The sequence below is a fragment of the Tetranychus urticae genome, chromosome 2 (assembly GCF_039701765.1).
Source record: "Tetranychus urticae isolate SD_2017Ah chromosome 2, NJAU_TeUrti_SD_1.0, whole genome shotgun sequence".
Lineage (NCBI taxonomy): Eukaryota > Metazoa > Arthropoda > Arachnida > Trombidiformes > Tetranychidae > Tetranychus > Tetranychus urticae.
The window spans coordinates 114,055-135,578 of record NC_142959.1 but is presented as its reverse complement, the minus strand read 5'-3'; the positions used below and the strand labels follow the sequence as shown (position 1 = coordinate 135,578).

Genomic DNA, 21,524 nt, shown 5'->3' with positions numbered 1-21,524 from the left:
CTCGGTTATCCTCGAGTCAATAATCTCATTCGCTTCATCACTCTCCCTGTTGTCAGCGATTTGTAAGTTGAGACTAAATTGAACTGTTGAAGATAACTATAAAAGATAGAGTAAACTGATTGAACTTTACATGGTTTGTTACTTCTGGTTGCTTAGCACTGGTTAACTTAACACATGCAACTAAAACTTAAATTAAGCACCATCTATCGAGTTTATTTTCTAGTCAATCCTTTTCAACACAACCTTTCATTCTATTGTGCGTTTAATGACATTTAAATTTTAAGTTAATTTGAATTTTATTGCTCACGAGATTTGGTTAAAGCAAATTATTCACCACAATTTTAACAATAAATCTCTAGGTACATTGATTCCTTTTTGTCTGTTTCGCGTCAAAAAATTAATTTACAAACTGGGATTGAGTCTCAATCATTGGAATAAAAGAATCAAATTGATAATCAGACAATTAGATCAAAAATATCAAAAGTATAGATTATTACTTTGCCTCTAATCTAATTTTATGGAATCCTATTTTAACCTTCATTGTTTTTTTCTAAATTTCGCTCTAATTTCCAAATAATCTGAAAATAATGAGTGGACTCGCGATATATTTGTTGATAAATATAACTTATTTTGACGGAATCTTGTGACAATTATCTTCAAATTGGCATAAATGGTGTTTTATTCATTGATTCAGATATGTGAATATCTAACTATCATCAGAAACACCCAACGAATCATAATTTTATTTATGAAAATTTTATCAGTTTCCCCATTATTCTTAAATAATGTCCCATTGACTCTTCATAATTAATTTGTTACATTAATGGTTTATAAATTAATTTTATTTCATTTTTTATCGAATTTTAATTTCTTTCAATTCGTTCTTCTCGCTACATCATGATAAGACTAAAAATATGTTTTACTTTAACAATTAATGTGATTTTTTTATTGGTTTCTATCAAAGGTGAGTTGTGTTTTCTTTATTTTTATTCCAATCCAATTTTCGATTGGATCACAATTTAAATCTATCACCTTGACCACAGACAAATCATATTAGTCGAGGAAAACAAGAATGATGTTACTGAATATTTTTGAATAATTGATTTGATTGAAGATCAATCGACAAATTGTGTTTATATTATATTTCTATTAATATTTCTTATAATAACAATTTTAAAATCAACTTTACACCTTATCCAAAAGACTATCGCTCAAATCATGATTTTAGTCCTTGCGACGTCCAAAACTTAGGTCAGTTGAATGTATAATGTATTTTGTGGAAGTTAAGGTCAGCAATGGCTGAGATCTTGGTGAATCAAAGAGAGCATTAGTATTCAGTATTGAAACATTTTAAATTAGACCTCAAAGGATTGGTACCATTTTAGTCCCTGTCCAAAAATTAAAAGTGTTTTTGACCGCTGTTTCTGAGTAGAATTCTTTGAAAAAATAAAAGATAGGTAGAGGTCCAGAGGGGAGAGACTGTGAATCCAACTGTTAGAGTCCGACAAACCAGTATTTAATCAAATAGTTGGATTGTATGAACTGGAACTGTTTTGAAATTGGTCAATAGTTAACTTGTCAGAAGAAAATTATAAAGAAAACGATTATTAATTATTATAATAATTGAATCTTAAATTCTAATAATGATGATTCGATGAGATGCGACTAAACCCGAGCCATAAATTGTCATCAGAGTCATTACAATTCGATAAAAATTGTGACAGGCATGTTATTTGCTAATTGTTATATAATATTATATCGATACCATAGCATATCGTTATTTATCGATAGCATGAGCATTAAAACTCAAGTCTGAGTCTCTCACTATTCCCATTTCCTATGTAAAAATATTCAGATAAATTAATAACAACAATTTAATCAAGTATTTGATAGTGAAATTGTTCGCCATCAAATGATCGTTTTGCATAATTTTAATAGACGATTGACTGTATTTTATTATATTGAAAGCTGCTTCTCCACATCAAAGAAAAGATAAAACTCGCAGTAAATGAATCAGAAACGTCTACCTCTTTAGATACCTGTTAAACTTTTGTATTATTTTGTATCAGAGTTGGTAAGTTATTCAGATTCCTGCATAATCTAATCTTTCAGTGTCGCAACTCGATGACAAAGATGTATCTAAAGAGTTCACATTTGTTAATCTAACTCTTCATGTCGATTAATATAATACAATTTAATCGAGATTAACCACTAAATGATAATAAGTGGTATTATATTCCAACACTTCCTGGTTAGGCTATTGCGTTATGAGTGAATATGATAAATATCAAGATTATCGTTTAATCAATGGAAAGCAATCAAATGTCATAATTATGATAAAACTTTGAATATTATTACATTATTGTGATACACATTAGTATGATTCCCAGCGAAACCAAGTCTTGTAGAGTAAACTAGAGAGAGTGTAAATCCAGTGGATAAGATGAACACACAGAAATGTTCGCGTCTTTGCTTTTTTGCATTCAAGTATTTATACCTGCTTCAGCAATAGCATTACTAATAACGAATATTTCATGATTAATTTTTATCTCAGGGGTTTAAGGGTTGGATGAGAAAGTGATTTAGTGAAAAGAATCGTGTTCTGACTGGCGGATCTTTTTGTTACTGCAAATGAAATGAGCCTGTAACGCGCATAAAACTTATCAAACGCAATTTTCGTGAAAAATATGACCCTTTCCTTTGACGTTTCTGCCTGAATCGACTGGGTTATTAATTTATGCACAGCTTGTTCTAATCACAAAATAGATTTTATCATTGATTATTTCTTTGTAATGCGAGGAAAACGAGGGATATTGTTAATGACCTATCAACCTACCTATTTTTGTGTCAAATTATTTCATTTAGTTTACTGTATCAGCAAAGGAAAGTGAAATGAGCAACATTTAACTATCATTTGATGACAATTATTCCCACTTTAATAATAAATTTGTTTGTAATGATAATGGTTTAGTGTTTAACAGCATTCATTATTCGGACTGTTTATCCCGTTGCTCATTAAATTGTAGATACAATTGTTTGAGATTTACTTTTAGGTTGAACATTAAATTTAGTTGAAGATGATCAAAGTTGAAGGTTAATTGTAAAATCAAAATTAATATCGAGACTCAATCTGATTCTTGACTGCCAAAGGGTAACATTCAAGAACAAAGGTTTGCATGAAATTAGGTTTAATTGTTGCTAATCGACCATTAACTAAGTGACTAATTTAAATGAGATTTAATTTATTCAAAGTAACAATCATTTGTTTGTCTGAATTTTTTCCTCTTAAGAAGCAACAGTTAATTGAGATTTTAATTGATGTGAAAAAAGTGTGTTTATTGTGGCTTTTGTTTTACGTTTACCGCGTTTTGTTTCATGTTATTATCTGAGTAAAGGTAAGAAGTCAGTTAATAATTAGATAATTTGTAGCAAATAAACAATTACATTTTGTTTGTCAACAATTTATGGTTAGGAAACAGTTTGAGCAAAAACAATAGAAGTAAAAGCATGTAGAACGATGAGTTGACGGAAGATATGAATCAAGATTTGGGTTAAAACAAAAATAACCAGATTGTGAGTTACAATTGATTAGATGAAAATAACATTAGTAATGAATAATGATGAGAAACTTTTTTGGTAGCTTTCGGAGTAACAAGGGCTTATTGGCTCAACTGTTTCAAATGATCTTGATGTACAAAAAATCACCAAAAAAAGGTCTACAAATATTACCTTGATTTTGGTAATGAAAGAGTTGCTTTTTCATGGTTTAGCTTTTTTGTCTGATGCATTTATATTTTAATGAATTGTTGGTCACCTTTTGTCACTTGATTTCATTTCTTAAGGTTAATTGGTTAGGCTTGTAAAAATATTTTACACGTGCTGAGATGATAAGATTGATTCGAGATTTGATCAAGAATATGGATCAACCAATGTTGAAGGAAATCTTTAGTCAACTCATCATCCATATTATTCAAATTAGTTGGTATCTAGTAATATTTAGAGGATTGAGGCTCAGATTTTGGTGCATCGGAATAGGTTCGATAGGGTTGTTCATGAGATGCTTCATATGGAATGGGTGCTTCATAGTTTGATGGCGCATTATATCCTCCTCTGTACATTCCGAGGTATGGTGAGACATGTTGTTTGGGTAATCTGTGATAAGGGAAAAGAGATTTCAGAATAAGTTCAATTTATTCAGTCAATTGAATTGGTAATTTTATCTCAAACTGTTTGGTAAAACAATAACATGAAGGTTCATTACAAAAGTACATCGACCGATTGGACTTTTCAAGGTTTACTTAAGCCAATCAAGACAATTTTACCTAACATAAATCAAAATTAATTTCATTACCTTTTATAGTTTTGTCCATGATTACCATAGGATCCAGCATTGTGGCCATATTTTCCATGTCCATGCTTACCGAATTTATCATGAGCTCCATATCGATCGTTTTTGTAGTCTCCATGGGCAGCAAGGTCTAATAGTGATTGAATAAGAACAAGATTAGCAATTGAAAGATATGTCAAAGAGGATAGTGGAACCAATTACATAAAACGAATTATGCTTGACTTGATTACCATGGTACATGTTTATTCATCATTGCAGCGAGAGAATCGACTAAGACTTTACTCTTTAATTCATTAATACATATCGATCAAATTGTCCGAGTATTGTGATCAATTATAAAAGTATTCTTAATCACTTTTCGGTGAATAAAAGTTTTCAAATTAATGCTTGTCTTTCATCTTCTTTTGTCTCTTTCTCAGTTATTTTTCGAGTTTTACTAGAAAATTTATCTTGTAATTGGTCAAAATTAGATCTGCAGAACAGTTTGATTCCTAGCTTACCGTGTTGACCATGTTCATCATGATGTCCGTGGTGTCCAGATTGAGTTGCATGATCTGATCCATGTTTATTGGTTGAAAACTGTCGAGTTGAAAAGTGTAAAAGTGTTGAAGGAAAGAAATGAATAATTATTATATCATCATTCATGAAAACTGTCATTTTCATTTTTTCAATGACCATCAATCTTTTCATTTTCTTGGTCATCATCATCAACTGTCACCACTTTATTGTTTCTTTTTGTTCTTAGATCATCTTTAAATTGACCTCATTAACTTTCAAGTTGAAAGCAACTAATTGAATGAAGGACAATAACTAGAGATGAGATCAGTGAGATGACAGTGCAAGTGACCTACCTCTTTATCATAAGCATAATGTTTCTCATAACCATAACCGCGATTCCTTGAGTAAAGACCGAAACCATGGTTTCGCCCATAAGCACCACTTTGAGCTCCATCAGCCTTGTTCAAACCATATTTAGAGTACTTCTTCAATCCATGAGATCCTGAATTGTGATCACCATATTTATCATGAGTTCCTGTTTAGTAATTCAAAACAGTGATCTTGAAAAAAGTGAACAACAAACAGATAAAATTGGTATCCAAATGGCGATTAAACTAACCATAATCATCATGTCCATGAGCTCCATAAGATGAATCATGTTTCCCATAAGATCCATGTGATTGTTCATATTCTGGTGGCGGTAATGGGTATCGCGATGAGTACGCTGTTTCGAGTGCCTTGAGATCATTTCTAGCCTCCGTTAAGGTCAAGGTCACAAGTAAAGCAAAAGCAACAATCTAAAATAAAATAATGATCCTTGATTACTGATAAAAGTTGTGGACTTTTAGAGCACAATTAATGGGGAATAATCACTTATATTACAGTAATCATAACAATTTCCTTTTCTTTAAGTTAATCATAAATGTTTAATGAAACTTACCGATAAATGCATTTTGGAAACAATAAAGTTGCACGATTTTGAATATTGAAGCACCTTGGATAGCGTTGAATATCAAACAATGAAGACAATCACAAACAGATAATTGCTATTTCAAACTTATTAATGAAATGAGAAAGTTGACAATATCAAGAAAATAATTTAATGAAGTCTCCTGTGACACAAGCACAACCAATCTGAAATTCAGGATATTACTGATACCTTTATATATGAAGGAAAAGATGACGACCGCCTTTATTCAGTATTCATTGGTACTCATGAAGACAAAGTATATTTGAATGACAACGATGAAATAGTAATGAAAAGCAAAAGATAAGCAAATGAACACTCCTCTACTCGAACCTTTAATCGAGAAACATTGTGAAAGCTATTTAACAATGCATCTCGTATTCTCAATGATAGATGTTTTATTCCTCTAATTAATTGCGCTTTTCCTCAGACCTCGTATCTCACTTTCACTTGACTCTCACACTAATTTGCTTATTTACCTTTTCTCTTGATCACTTTTAAGCTTATCAACTAATGATGTCCGAAACTGGTTCATTCACAAATATTTTAGCGACCTTATTATCTTGACGAACTTTGATACTTCAACTAACTGTTCACGTTAATACATTATTTAACAATATAATTTAACTTTCATCTTGTCATCCACTTCCACCACTAATTTACCTTTTCTTTTCTTCTCTTTTCTCTCTAACCTTTTACTGGTCATTTGGTGAAACGTGAATATACTGACAACAAGTTAAACATTGTACATTTATTGTTATTGTTATTAATTCTTTTAATTTATCCTAATCCTAAGATTATTGTTTTCGTCTTTTCCCTTTCCTGTCTAATTTACCGTTATCCTTCCCATTATTTACCTTTACTCTAATTTTGTCTCTAGCGAGTAACGTGAATAAAACTTATCAAACGCAATTTTTGCGAAAAATTTGATCCTTTGCTTCAACGATCATATGCATGGCGCTTCTGCCTGGTTCGACTAGATTATTAATTTATGCACAGCTTATCCTAGTCTTAAAACAGATGTTATTATTGATTATTTACTTTTAATGCGAGGGAAACGAGAGATATTGTTAAGAATCTATCAATGAATGAACAACAATGAACATATCGACTCAACTAATTATTTCATTTATTCTTGACTTTTATTATTTGATCAAATACTCACATTTAATTGAATTATTATAGAGACTGAATGTTCAACTGATTCTCTCAAAGCACTTGGTTGTGACTTCATTAATGACACTTGTGACTGGGAAAGTAACACACTATCGCTTGGTGGCTACAGCTATCCATTGCATTTCGATCAACCTGATCGCACTTTTCAAGGTACCTTGTCTTTTCATCTCAATATAGTTTGTCTAATTTTTGCATATTGTTTATGATAGGTCAGCCTTTACAAGGTAATTATATTTGGTCAGAAACTGGTGGACAATTGAAATCATCTCTCATTAGTCCTGGAGATGGACAATTCTGTATATCTTTTCACTATTACATGTTCGGTTTTGATGTCGGTACTTTGAATTTGGAATCAATATTAACCAATCAAAACAGTCAAAAAGTTGATCTAGTCCCAATATGGTCAAGATCTGGTTCAAATTATGATGGATGGTCTGAGCAAAGTCTGACGATAGACCTGAACCATGATTATTTCACGATTCTTCAATTCACAATTACTTCATCAGGCATATTCTTGGGGCCGTTGAGAGTTTCTTCAGGATCTTGTACTAAAACAATTGATTGCAGCTTTGATGATTTTTCATCTTGTAATTGGTTTATTGAATCAGATGTAAACTATCCTAACTTTAAATGGACGATAAAAGATGAAAAGGTTGCAACTGCTTCAAATCTGACCAGCAATAAGTACCTTGTTACTTCAAATGTCTTAGTCAACATTCCAGCTTCTACTCGATTCATAAGTGAAAATATTTTCAGTTCTTGGTCAACTCAGTGTCTTGAATTCAATATATTTAAACCTGATAACAAACGAGATCGTGTTCAAATATTTTATTCATTTAATAACTCATCATTAGTTCCGATTTGGTCTTCAAGTTCAATTGAGAGTCAACAAAACTGGATAAATGTCAAAATTCAGTTGAAGCCTTCTGGTCAAAGTGATGATGATTACAAGATTATGATTGTCGGAGACAAATATTCAGAGAGTAAAGATGATTCTTCTATAGCAATTGATGATCTTAGCATCGATTTCAAGTCATGTGCCTCTGAACAAAATTGTGATTTCAGTGAAAACACCTGTGGATATATTTTTTCCAAAAATTCCTTTCTTCTTGGTTATGGTCGATTACCTGACTCGAACATCTTTACAAATTCTTTTTCAAAAGTTTTTTCGAATGCAAACATGTTTCTATACAATATTCCAACATCAAAGACCAGTGATTATGTGTTGACCAGTCCGACCTTACCATCCAGCAAAGCGACATGCTTGCAATTCAGACTCTTCTTTTCACAGTCATCACATAATAATGCATTTGCTCAAGTAATGATAAATTACGTTTCATCTTCGGGTGAATCAATGTCTCAATCTGTTTCACAATTCAACTCTGATCAGTTGGAAAAACAATCCGATGCATGGACACAATATAAAGTAACCTTAGCAAATGAGAAACCTTTTTCAGTTTCATTCCTTTTTCATGGAAGCAAAAGTTTTTTCGCCATTGATGATATAAAATTTGAAAATGGACTTTGTCATCAAGACTCTGATATTCCATCTACAATAGGAACTGTGCATTTGTCTGAAAACTTTGACGATGAAGTTTCTCATTCCAATTGGCTAGTAAATACCTGGAAACATAAACACAAATTTGACAGTCGCTTTGATCATCCCATAGTTGATGCAACTCATAAGTATTTTGGTGGTTATATTTATATTGATTCAACTCATTCCCAACAAGAAGCAATAATAACTTCCAAAAAGTTTAATGGACTCGGTCCTTACTGTTTGTCTCTATCTTATTGGTGTTCAATAGGCAATAACAAAATATCAATTGAACTGAATAATCGAAAACTCGAAAACAATGAAACAATTTATGTTAGAGATTGCATTGGAAATGATGATAACTGGAAAAATTTAGAAAAATCATTTCTCATGAATGGTGATTTCCAAATATCTATTGAAGGAAGCAGTGAAGATTCAAAATTAGCATTAGACGAAGTTTCTTTACGAATCGGCTCATGTTCTTTGCAAGCCAAAGATTCAATCGAATGTACCTTTGAAGCTGACGTTTACTGTCCATTGGAAGTTGAACCATCTATGCACCAACTTTGGAAAGTTTCTAGTGGATATGATCTGTCTGTCGAAATGGATGATAAAACTACTGAATCCAAAAAAGGTTCAGTTATTGCTCTTGAATTTCCATTTGCTCCTAACACTAGAGACACAAGTTATTTCTTCATTCCCCTCAAAAAACACTCAGGTCTTAATTGTTTACAATTTTCATATAAAGTTAATTGCGATTGTTCTTTATCAACTTGGATTGCTGATCGAACATCAGATTCATCTAAAATCAAACCTTTTTATTCAATTAATTATAATTTGGGATTGCGATGGTATCAAAAAAGAATTGCATTGATGATGAACTCTTCACACAAGATCATTTTTGGTGGATCCTACGAGCCTTCATCTCATGGATCAATTGTTTTGGACGATATATTCATAAAAGCTGGAACATGCGAGTCTGAATTTATGTGTGACTTTGAAAGTGAATGTCTTTGGAATACTTTACCCCTTTCAACAGTTGTTTATATTGATCAACCATCGATGCAACTGACTGTTGATTCTGAATGGACGATCGGCATGCCTAACGCATCATATCCCAACCAGTATCCTCCAATTGATTATACATTGTATGATGATAAAGGTTCTTATATCCATACTCTCAACGAGGAAGGTGCTTCAGTGCTAGCATCACAACCCTTTCCGATTCCAAAAGGCACTCAATATGTTTGTTTGTCATTTGCTTATTCACTTCCATACAACGATTCTTATCCAACATCAAGATTGGAGATTTATTTGCACTATTTAGATGGTTCGATTTCCTCTGTTAGACAACTCTCTCCAACAAAGTCCACTTATTCGTATTCTCCGTGGTCATTTGCCAAACTATCAATTCAAATTGATAGCAAACATCAAGATAATGTTTTATTTCTCTATATTGTTGCGAATGGACCTGGACCGAAATCGATCGACGATATTAACTTGAATATTGGTCATTGTGAAGAAAAGACGTTCTTTGAATGCGGCAATAACGAAAAGATTGCAGTCTCTTCTGTATGTGATTTTATAATTGATTGCAAGAACGGAAAGGATGAAGTAAACTGTGGTGACTGTACGTTTGACGGAAGCAAATGTGGTTACAGTTCCAATGATTGGGATATCACGAATGGTTATGCCACTTTTGTTCCAAGTCCCTTTTCGAATGTTATAACACCATTAACTAGTCCTGTGATCAGTCATTCGTCATCATCTTGTCTTCTTTCATTTGAATATCAAACAGAATTCGTTGATACTCTTACAGTGGAGATACTAATGGAACACAGAGAAGCTCTGAAAATATGGTTTAATAGCAACTATCAAAACTCTTCAGTTGACCACTGGACGTCTAGCCAAGTCTCCATCGGACGAATCTCTCATTCTTTCAGGATTAGCTTCAATTCTGAAATAGTAAACTCGAAGATTTACCCAACCATTTCCATCAGAAATGTAAAGTTGTTGAATTGTGGTTATGATAAGACAATTAAAACAGAAAAACAATTTATCTGTAAAGATGGAGCTCGAATAAGTTTGGATAAAAAATGCGATGGAACTTTCGATTGTCCAAAAGGTGAAGACGAAGTTTCTTGTTCTTATATGATTTATAATTTCGAAGATGATTCATTAAATAATGATTGGTTATCAACTTCCAATTCCATAAGTAAATGGGAAATTGTAACTGGAAGTGGCCAGCTTGAGACTCGCCCTTCAAGAGATCACACAACTGGATCATCGTATGGTCACTTTGCTTTCCTACCATACATTACATCAGATTCAAAAATAGAGACTTACTTCTTTGGCCCATTGATCACGAACACTGTGGGATGTGCAATCACTTTTTACTTTAATAACCCTAACCCAGCATTTAGCCTTCGTTTAGTTATCAAGGATTCGGAAACAAACGAAGTATTGGAAACTTTAACTGAAGTTACAGGACAAAATGATTTTGTAAAGCATACAGTCAGAACTGATTCCATCTCAATGAGACTGCCATTTCATCTCAATTTCATTGGAGTTCAATCATCTCCTGTAATTAATGAATATGAAAACGATGCTAAGTACATTGCTCTTGATGACATTATATTCAGTGATAAATGTTACTCCAGTTTGCCTGATGCAAGTAAAAAAGCAAAACCAAGTGTTACATGTCATACTGACCAATTTACTTGTGCTGAAGATTTTTCATGTATCGATGAAAGTTATGTCTGCAACGGGAAATCCGAATGTCCTTATGGATCGGATGAAGCGAATTGTGGCTCTTGTGACTTCAATTCAAATGATTTTTGTTCTTGGCTCAGCACTGGCTCTAATCAATGGGTGCTTGTCAAACCCCAAGAAGTCCGTCACAACCTTTACCCTTCGACTGATGGCTCTGGCGATACAAGTGGTCAGTATCTTGCAGTTACAAACAAAAACTCGGATGGTAACGCAATACTGAAGTCTCCTGTGTTATTTTCAACTCGCGATGAATGCATTTTAAACTTTAGATACTTTTTACCATATCATGGACCACACTTGATGATCAAGTTGGTTAAAAACTCTTTAGAAAAGACTTTAGACACTTTGAGTCCTCGAGGTGATGACTTTAGATGGAGAAGTGGTTCAGTTTCGCTGGGTGGACTTGGGAACGGATATCAATTGTTATTTATCGCGTATCAGTTGCCAGAAAATGCACCGACATTCTATCCTGTTGGATTGGACTCATTCAAGATGACCAATTGTTATGGTGATGAAAAGGAAAATGTTGACTTTGATTTTTCATGCGATTTTCAAGAGACTTTGTGTTCTTGGTACATACCAGACCTTATTTCATCCACAAACTCAGTATGGAAAATAACGAACACTCCATCAGATGTAGGAGTTTGGCATCAACTGCCTGAAGAAGATGATTTTTATATCCATGTTCTTAGTGATACTAATTCGAAAGAAACTAATCAAGCTGTATTAACTTCCCTTTGGCATTCACCAGTTGATTCATCATGCTTGAAAATAACTTATAGAATGTTTTGTCGATTTGGATGCTCACTGAGTTTAGATATGCAAGAAAAATCTTTGTACTCTACTCAAATTATGAACAAAGTTGACTCTCAAAGCAATGGCTGGATAGAACAGTTTGTTAATATCAAGAGTGGCAATGAGTTTAGACTGAAATTCAATGCATCAGCAAATACAAGAATAACTCAAATAGATGATACTGATTCTGAAGATTTCATTATTGCTCTCAAATCAATCAAATTCGATGAAGGTAAAGAGTGTCCTGTAAATGGTGTTTGTGATTTCGAACTTGATAATTGCATTTGGTCTCTTGATGGCTTGGAAAGAATTGAAGCCGCAGCTATAAATATTATGAGTGATCATTCACTAGGAGTAGCAAGTGGACACATTTTGAGTTTAGATAAGTCCCAAAGTGCGATGAGAGCTTTGATCAGCAATGACTTGTATTGGACTGATAAATGTTTGACATTTTGGACAACACCTTTAGCAGGTAAAAAAGATGTCATCTCAATCATTTATAATAGTGCAACACTCTCCAAAGAATATCAGATAACTTCAGATGAAGTTGAGATGAATTCGAACAGTGCATGGATCTATCGACGTGTAAATGTTCAACTTGAGCATTCAAATTTGGTAAACTCGGGTAACCTAACGATAGAATTCAATATTGAATCTGATAAAGATCATTTTGCTATTGACGATGTGTCATTGCACGAAAAGCCCTGTGAATCTCCTGGCTCTTGTAGTTTTGAGGAAGATACATGTGGTTGGCATAATACTGGAACAGTTTCATGGCTTCGCAACTCCGGATCAACACCATCGCCTTATTCAGGACCAGATAAAGATTCAAGTGGTCAATTCGGATGGTATTTGTTTGTCGATGAAAGAGAATTGAAATACAATAATTCAGCGCAGCTCGAGAGTGAAAGCTTATCTATATCACCTGAGATTTGTATAGTTTTTGATTATTACCTTTACTCTAAAGTTTCCAACCAAAGTAACATCGGTGCAATAATAGTTTTTATAAAAGAGTCTGGCACCTTGAATAGAAAAATCGTAGATACCATTGCACCACCGAGCTCATCTAGGTGGATGAAACATTCTCTGAGTCTTACAAATTTGCCACTTGAATATCGAATAATATTCAGTGCTGTTGGAGGAACAAGTGAGTCTGGGGACATTGCAATCGATAATATTGAGTTATTACCTGGTAATTGTTCAGACATTTCATCAAAAACGAACCCACAAAAGCTATTTGCTTGTAACTTTGACGATGGAACTCTTTGTGGTTCACGAATATCGAATATGCAAATTTCTAATGGACTTTCAGCAAAATCGAAGAAAGCTCCGGAAATCGACCACATGAATGGCACACAAAAAGGGAATTATTTGCTCAGCAAAGAATCTCAGTCTTTTATTTCGAAAGATATCAATTTTATAAACAATTCTAACGTTTGTTTCAAGTTTTATTATTTCATCGACTCGACAACTTTGTCCTCTTCAATCAAAGTAGTTCAAAAGGTTAATGGAAAATCTGAAACGCTATTGGTTATCTTTGATGATACGAGTCGAGCTTGGCTAGAAGTCGAGTTGGCTCTTCGTCTGATGCAAAGTTCGGAAACTTTAAGCATTGAAATACAAACTCAGTTGGATTCCCATGGACTAAGTACTATTGCCATTGATGACATTAGCATTTTTGAGGGATTTTGTTTATCCAAAAACACATTCTGTGATTTCGATTCAACCCGAAATTGCCAATTCTTGGATTATCCAGCTCAGATAATTGAACCTCAAATCATCAACACTCTTAACTGCAAAAATTGTGGTCCTCTGATTGACCACACTCTTGGAACACCAGTTGGTAAATACTTGCTCTTGAAAAACACTCTACATGATCCCATTCATTCAACCTGTTCATTTTCAATCAAGCAACAAACGAATCCCAAGTCTTCGTGTTTATCGTTTTGGTTTCAAATGTTTGGATTAATGAGTAAAACAATGAAGATCAGGGTTTATTCATCATCGCACGACAGTGACGCAATCTTGTACAGAATTGAAGCCAATGTTTACAATCAATGGCGCAAAGTAGCACTCGATTATTCATCGAATGGACCACACACTATTGAATTCACCTTCTATGGTTTACACAAGAATGACTCATTAGGTTACATTGCTGTTGATGATATTAAGTTATCAGATAAATCATGCTCACCTAATGGAGTTGATTGTAACTTTGATTTTGGTAAATGTTCTTGGATAGATGCAAGTTCTGATAATGTTTGGGTCATAAGAACACCAAGTATTCGTTCAAATTATTATGAAGCTCCATCATTTGATGTTACCACTGGCTCTTACCATGGCTCATATTTATTACTCACTGGTAATGAAAATATTGATACCGATGGCGAAGCAAAAATTGAGTCAATGCCGATTGAATTATCGAGTTTCCAATATACTTTGACGCTATCTGTGTTTTTCGGTGAATCGATATCAGATGAAAGCTATTTAACTTTTCAGTTAGTTTCGACATCATCCGAAAGAACTTCATATTCCATCGACACAATAACACCATTATCCGTTCATTCAAAATCAGAATGGATTAAGGTCCACCTTCCTTTTGATTTACCATCAAACTCAACTTCGAATTACATCTTACAAGTTAATGGAAATGTTCGAGGTTCAAGTATAATTGCTATCGACGATATTGCCCTTGTAGAAGGATATTCTAATCAACAAGTGTTCGTTTGTGATGGATATGATGAGGTCATTCCTATTGATGCTGTTTGCGATTGGAAATCTGATTGTGTCAATGGACTCGATGAATCTGTCTGTGGATCTTGTGCTTTTGATCTTGATCTATGTGCATGGTCATCACTAGACGATTCATTTAGATGGGGAAGTCCAGTCCGAGGAGATGATTTTAATGATGATTCATCTAAGATGAATGGAGGTTACATGATAACAGAAGGAAATTGGTACATGACTGAACATCAAATTGAAACATCCAACTTTATTCAGCATTCATCCAACTTTTGCACCTTACAATTTTCGCATTATACAGATGATGCTTATGATAGTGAATTGCAAGTTTATCTGAAATTCGAAGAAAAGACAGTAGTTATAACAAAAATTTCAATCGAAACATTTCACGAATGGACAACGGCTAAAGTTGCTTTGGGTGAACACCATTCGCCTTTCAGAATCGGATTCACTGCGTTTACATCAGATTTTGGGTCGATTCTCATTGATAACATTCAATTAATCAATTGTTCTCCAAGAAAAACTACAACTATCTCACACATAAAAACATCAACAGTATCAATTGATATCACTGTGACAGAAGCAACTGAAGATCATGAATCCTCAACATATCAACAAACAACTGCAATCAACACTTTCCAAACAGAAAAAATCGATACAGATAATTCATTGAAGCAAGCTGGAAGATCATGTAAGTAATACAGTATCAAAGAAAGGATCAGATAGATAGAAAGTAGAAATCAAATTATAACCCAGTTTTTTTCTAATAACTGGGTTTAGATATTGATATATTGATAGTATAGATAAAAATTTTAAAGGCTAATAGTTGATGTTGAAAAGTCATAATTAGGTCATTAAGAGGTGGCATTCATGTTCGACATTATTTTGATTTTCATTATGGAATGATTTTTCGTGAAAGTAGGAAAAAAGGGGCACAATTTTTTCAAAATACTGGTATAAGTATATTGCAACGATATATGAAAACTTCCACTTCTTGAGTCTCTGAATTTCATATTCCACCAGTCTTTAGTTATATGCTTAAACAATAAGGAAGACGAATATGTAATAACCAATGTACAATTTTAGTGTAGCGATTGATGTTTCATGTATGTGCTAGTATCGAAAGCAGAAACAATGGACTTGAATGTGAATGGCGTTACCAAAATTTAATATTTTAACTTGTACTCCGGATTCGACAGTCTCTTTTGAATGGTATAATAATAAATTTCTAGCATCAACTAGAGCCGAGGAGCATAATTTAACAAGTTATACCAGTTTACAATTGCATTTGCGTATTTGATCTAAATGAGTTTTATCTATGTTTATATTTTGCAGTTCCTCGAATTGGTTTCGCAGTGTTCATATTGTTCATTATTTTGGGAATAATTTTCACAATTTTATACATAAATAGGATGAAAAATGCAGATTTTAGTCCATATATGGCAAATGATACGGTCCAAAGTCGAACTGATGGAATCGGAATGACGGAAATAGCTTCAGTTAGGTTACATAATGTTGGCATAGAATCTGACGATAAGACACGCCCTAATGAAACTGAGACATCAGCAGAAACGGAAATTGATGAAGATTTTATCCATAGCAACATTTTTGATACTACATCTATGAAGCGACTTCTTTCTGATTAAAAGCATGCGAAATTTATATTTATAATATTTTGCACGCTGACCGGAAGAGCTCCATTGCAAAAAAGATAAGCAGAAATAATAGCGTAACAAGTGAAGTCGTGACTAACATAGACGATAAAATATTTGCCCAAATTCTTGTATATGACTATCTGAAATGTTCAATAATTGTGTAACTAGTATTGATATTTATCTTTGCATCACAAAAGTAACAAAGGCTTGTCATCTTATCTACCAAGAGTTAGGAAAAAGATGTTAACGATTTCAAATTGATTTATATTTTGAACTGAGTGTCAGATTTATTTCAAATGTTCAATATTATTTCCTTTACAATATCAAATTGCTCGTCGTTGCTAAGATCGCAAAGCATTATCAGTAGTATAGTAATGTCCGGGACTGAGACAAATAAAGTATTAATAAAAAAGATTTTTACATGAAAAAATAAGCTTTTTAATTGCTTTTTTCGCCAAAATTGATATTTTACGAATTTCGACTCTATTCAAGCTCGATCTATTCGCGCTTCAGCCCATCGAATGTATCTTACTATGAAGTCTTCTTGTGGAATTTCGCATTATTTTTCACATTTATCGTCTATATGACAAGTATTGAATACGGATGCGATTGTATTGTTTTGTCAATGCTCAACGCTCTTCGAGAAGAGGAATATCACTGATCTCCTTTTTAAGTAACTCCAAAGCAGTGTTGGTAAAGGCGATCAAGCTGATAGATCCGGAATCGTCAAAAACACGGAGAGTCAAAAACAATTGATCAACCAGAATCGGTATCTTTGCATATCTCACAAGCTGGGATATCTCACTTGTACAATTAAACCTTGTGAGAACATTCAGAACAGGCTACTACAGGATATATCTACTCAGAAATATTACTGATGGTGACACCCAAATTAGTATAAATAACTTCATCATCAGCAAGACTAACAGGAAGTGAACTTACTCAAGAGATCTCACCGAAATTACCTTTAGTCAAGGAGGTACGGACAGTGACAGTATTATTAAATGAATACCACTCAGCAAGTCTGGTTACCTCAGGAATAGCAGGGTTGATCTCGACAGAAGAACAACCAGAGACAGTGAGCAATCTCCCATAAGGTTTATGGGTCATCTTGGCCCTCCGAACAACAATGATTGAACCGATAAATGGATTTAAATCCTCAGGAGGCAGATTCCATGCAGAAACACGAATCTCAGCAGATAAGTCATCCATAATTAATACAGATTGCCGAGTATTTTTATAAAAAAGAGAGTTACAAACACAAATTCCGATTGTATCAACCTCGGAACCAGGAGAGATATCCTTCAAATCCAGAATCTTCTAGATCAAGTCATGTTTGCCTGCATCTTTCATCGAGTTTTCTTCAACTTGCATACCCCTGCAAATCTCAATACTTATACTTTTTTCGGTTTTCTTCAACTTGCATACCCCTGGAAATCTCAATACTTATACTTTTTTCGGTTTTCTTCAACTTGCATTGAAATAACATTGACGATCCCAATGAGAAATTTAGATCAAAACACGCTTGCCTTTAGCATTCATCGAGTTTTCTTCAACTTGCATACCCCTAGAAATATCAATACTTATACTTTTTTCGGTTTTCTTCAACTTGCATATCCCTGCAAATCTCAATACTTATACTTTTTCGGTTTTCTTCAACTTGCATTGAAATAACATTGACGATCCCAATGAGAAATTTAGATCAAAACACGCTTGCCTTTAGCATTCATCGAGTTTTCTTCAACTTGCATACCCCTAGAAATATCAATACTTATACTTTTTTCGGTTTTCTTCAACTTGCATATCCCTGCAAATCTCAATACTTATACTTTTTCGGTTTTCTTCAACTTGCATTGAAATAACATTGACGATCCCAATGAGAAATTTAGATCAAAACACGCTTGCCTTTAGCATTCATCGAGTTTTCTTCAACTTGCATACCCCTAGAAATATCAATACTTATACTTTTTTCGGTTTTCTTCAACTTGCATATCCCTGCAAATCTCAATACTTATACTTTTTCGGTTTTCTTCAACTTGCATTGAAATAACATTGACGATCCCAATGAGAAAGTAACATTGAAATAACATTGACGATCCCACTGAGACATTAACATTGACGATCCCAAAGAGACATTAACATTGACGATCCCAATGAGAAATTAACATTGACGATCCCAATGAGACATTAACATTGACGATCCCAATGAGACATTTACATTGCAATAACATTGACGATCCCACTGAGAAATTAAAATTGACGATCCCACTGAGACATTAACATTGACGATCCCAATGAGACATTAACATTGACGATCTCAATGAGAAATAAACATTGAAATAACATTGACGATCCCAATGAGAAATTAACATTGCAATAACATTGACGATCCCATTGAGACATTAACATTGACGATCCCAAAGAGACATTAAGCTTGACGATCCCAATGATATATTAACATTGACGATCCCAAAGAGACATTAAGCTTGACGATCCCATGAGACATTAACATTGACGATCCCAAAGAGACATTAAGCTTGACGATCCCAATGAGACATTCAACATTGAAATAACATTGACGATCCCAATGAAGAATTAACATTGACGATCCCAATGAGACATTAACATTGACGATTCCAATGAGAAATTAACATTGAAATAACATTGACGATCCCAATGAGACATTAACATTGACGATCCCAAAGAGACATTAAGCTTGACGATCCCAATGAGACATTTACATTGAAATAACATTGACGATCCCAATGTGACATTAACATTGACGATCCCAATGAGACATTCAACATTGAAATAACATTGACGATCCCAATGAGAAATTAACATTGACGATCCCAATGAGACATTAACATTGACGATTCCAATGAGAAATTAACATTGAAATAACATTGACGATCCCAATGAGACATTGACATTGACGATCCCAAAGAGACATTAAGCTTGACGATCCCAATGATATATTAACATTGTCGATCCCAATGAGACATTTAACATGAAATAACATTGACGATCCCAATGAGACATTAACATTGACGATCCTAATGAGAAATAAACATTGACGATCCCAATGAGACATTAACATTGACGATCCCAATGAGACATTAACATTGACGATTCCAATGAGAAATTAACATTGAAATAACATTGACGATCCCAATGAGAAATTAACATTGAAATAACATTGACAATCCCAATGAGACATTAACATTGACGATCCCAATGAGATATTAAGATTGACGATCCCAAAGAGACTTTAGCATTGACGATCCCAATGAGACATTAACATTGACGATCCCAATGAGAAATTATCATTGACGATCCCAATGAGACATTAACGTTGACGATCCCAATGAGAAATTTATATTGAAATAACATTGACGATCGCAATGAGGAATTAACATTGACGATCCTAATGAGAAATAAACATTGACGATCCCAATGAGACATTAACATTGACGATCCCAATGAGACATTAACATTGACGATCCCAATGAGAAATTAACATTGAAATAACATTGACGATCCCAATGAGAAATTAACATTGACGATTCCAATGAGAAATTAACATTGAAATAACATTGACGATCCCAATGAGACATTAACATTGACGATCCCAAAGAGACATTAAGCTTGACGATCCCAATGATATATTAACATTGACGATCCCAATGAGACATTTACATTGAAATAACATTGACGATCCCAATGAGACATTAACATTGACGATCCTAATGAGAAATAAACATTGACGATCCCAATGAGACATTAATATTGACGATCCCAATGAGACATTAACATTGACGATCCCAATGAGAAATTAACATTGAAATAACATTGACGATCCCAATGAGACATTAAGCTTGACGATCCCAATGAGACATTAAGCTTGACGATCCCAATGAGACATTCAACATTGAAATAACATTGACGATCCCAATGAGGAATTAACATTGACGATCCCAATGAGACATTAACATTGACGATTCCAATGAGAAATTAACATTGAAATAACATTGACGATCGCAATGAGAAATTTAGATCAAAACACGCTTGCCTACAGCATTCATCGAGTTTTCTTCAACTTGCATTGAAATAACATTGACGATCCCAATGAGAAATTTAGATCAAAACACGCTTGCCTTTAGCATTCATCGAGTTTTCTTCAACTTGCATACCCCTAGAAATATCAATACTTATACTTTTTTCGGTTTTCTTCAACTTGCATTGAAATAACATTGACGATCCCAATGAGAAAGTAACATTGAAATAACATTGACGATCCCACTGAGACATTAACATTGACGATCCCAAAGAGACATTAACATTGAGATCCCAATGAGAAATTAACATTGACGATCCCAATGAGACATTCACATTGACGATCCCAATGAGACATTTACATTGCAATAACATTGACGATCCCACTGAGAAATTAAAATTGACGATCCCAATGAGACATTAAGCTTGACGATCCCAATGAGACATTTACATTGCAATAACATTGACGATCCCACTGAGAAATTAACATTGAAATAACATTGAGGATCCCAATGAGACATTAACATTGACGATCCCAAAGAGACATTAAGCTTGACGATCCCAATGAGACATTAACATTGACGATCCTAATGAGAAATAAACATTGACGATCCCAATGAGACATTAACATTGACGATCCCAATGAGACATTAACATTGACGATCCCAATGAGAAATTAACATTGAAATAACATTGACGATCCCAATGAGAAATTATCATTGACGATCCCAATGAGACATTAACGTTGACGATCCCACTGAGAAATTAACATTGAAATAACATTGAGGATCCCAATGAGACATTAACATTGACGATCCCAAAGAGACATTAAGCTTGACGATCCCAATGAGACATTAACATTGACGATCCTAATGAGAAATAAACATTGACGATCCCAATGAGACATTAACATTGACGATCCCAATGAGACATTAACATTGACGATCCCAATGAGAAATTAACATTGAAATAACATTG

The 21,524-nt window shown here is 33.8% G+C and overlaps 2 protein-coding genes across 2 annotated transcripts; one reads left to right on the top strand and one right to left on the bottom strand.

Annotated features, from left to right (window-relative positions):
• Positions 1-783: 783 nt before the first annotated feature.
• On the top strand, positions 784-16,762 carry LOC107368644 (MAM and LDL-receptor class A domain-containing protein 2-like). The gene is made up of 4 exons (XM_015936511.3): positions 784-964; positions 6,999-7,139; positions 7,199-15,526; positions 16,171-16,762. Exons 1-4 carry the CDS (start codon positions 898-900, stop codon positions 16,479-16,481), a joined length of 8,847 nt encoding a protein of 2,948 aa, XP_015791997.2. The 5' UTR covers positions 784-897; the 3' UTR covers positions 16,482-16,762.
• Positions 3,848-5,928, bottom strand: LOC107368815 (uncharacterized). The gene is made up of 6 exons (XM_015936701.3): positions 5,787-5,928; positions 5,466-5,643; positions 5,200-5,381; positions 4,849-4,927; positions 4,352-4,478; positions 3,848-4,152 (listed from the first exon to the last, which is right to left on the bottom strand). Exons 1-6 carry the CDS (start codon positions 5,796-5,798, stop codon positions 3,987-3,989), a joined length of 744 nt encoding a protein of 247 aa, XP_015792187.1. The 5' UTR covers positions 5,799-5,928; the 3' UTR covers positions 3,848-3,986.
• Positions 16,763-21,524: the final 4,762 nt, after the last annotated feature.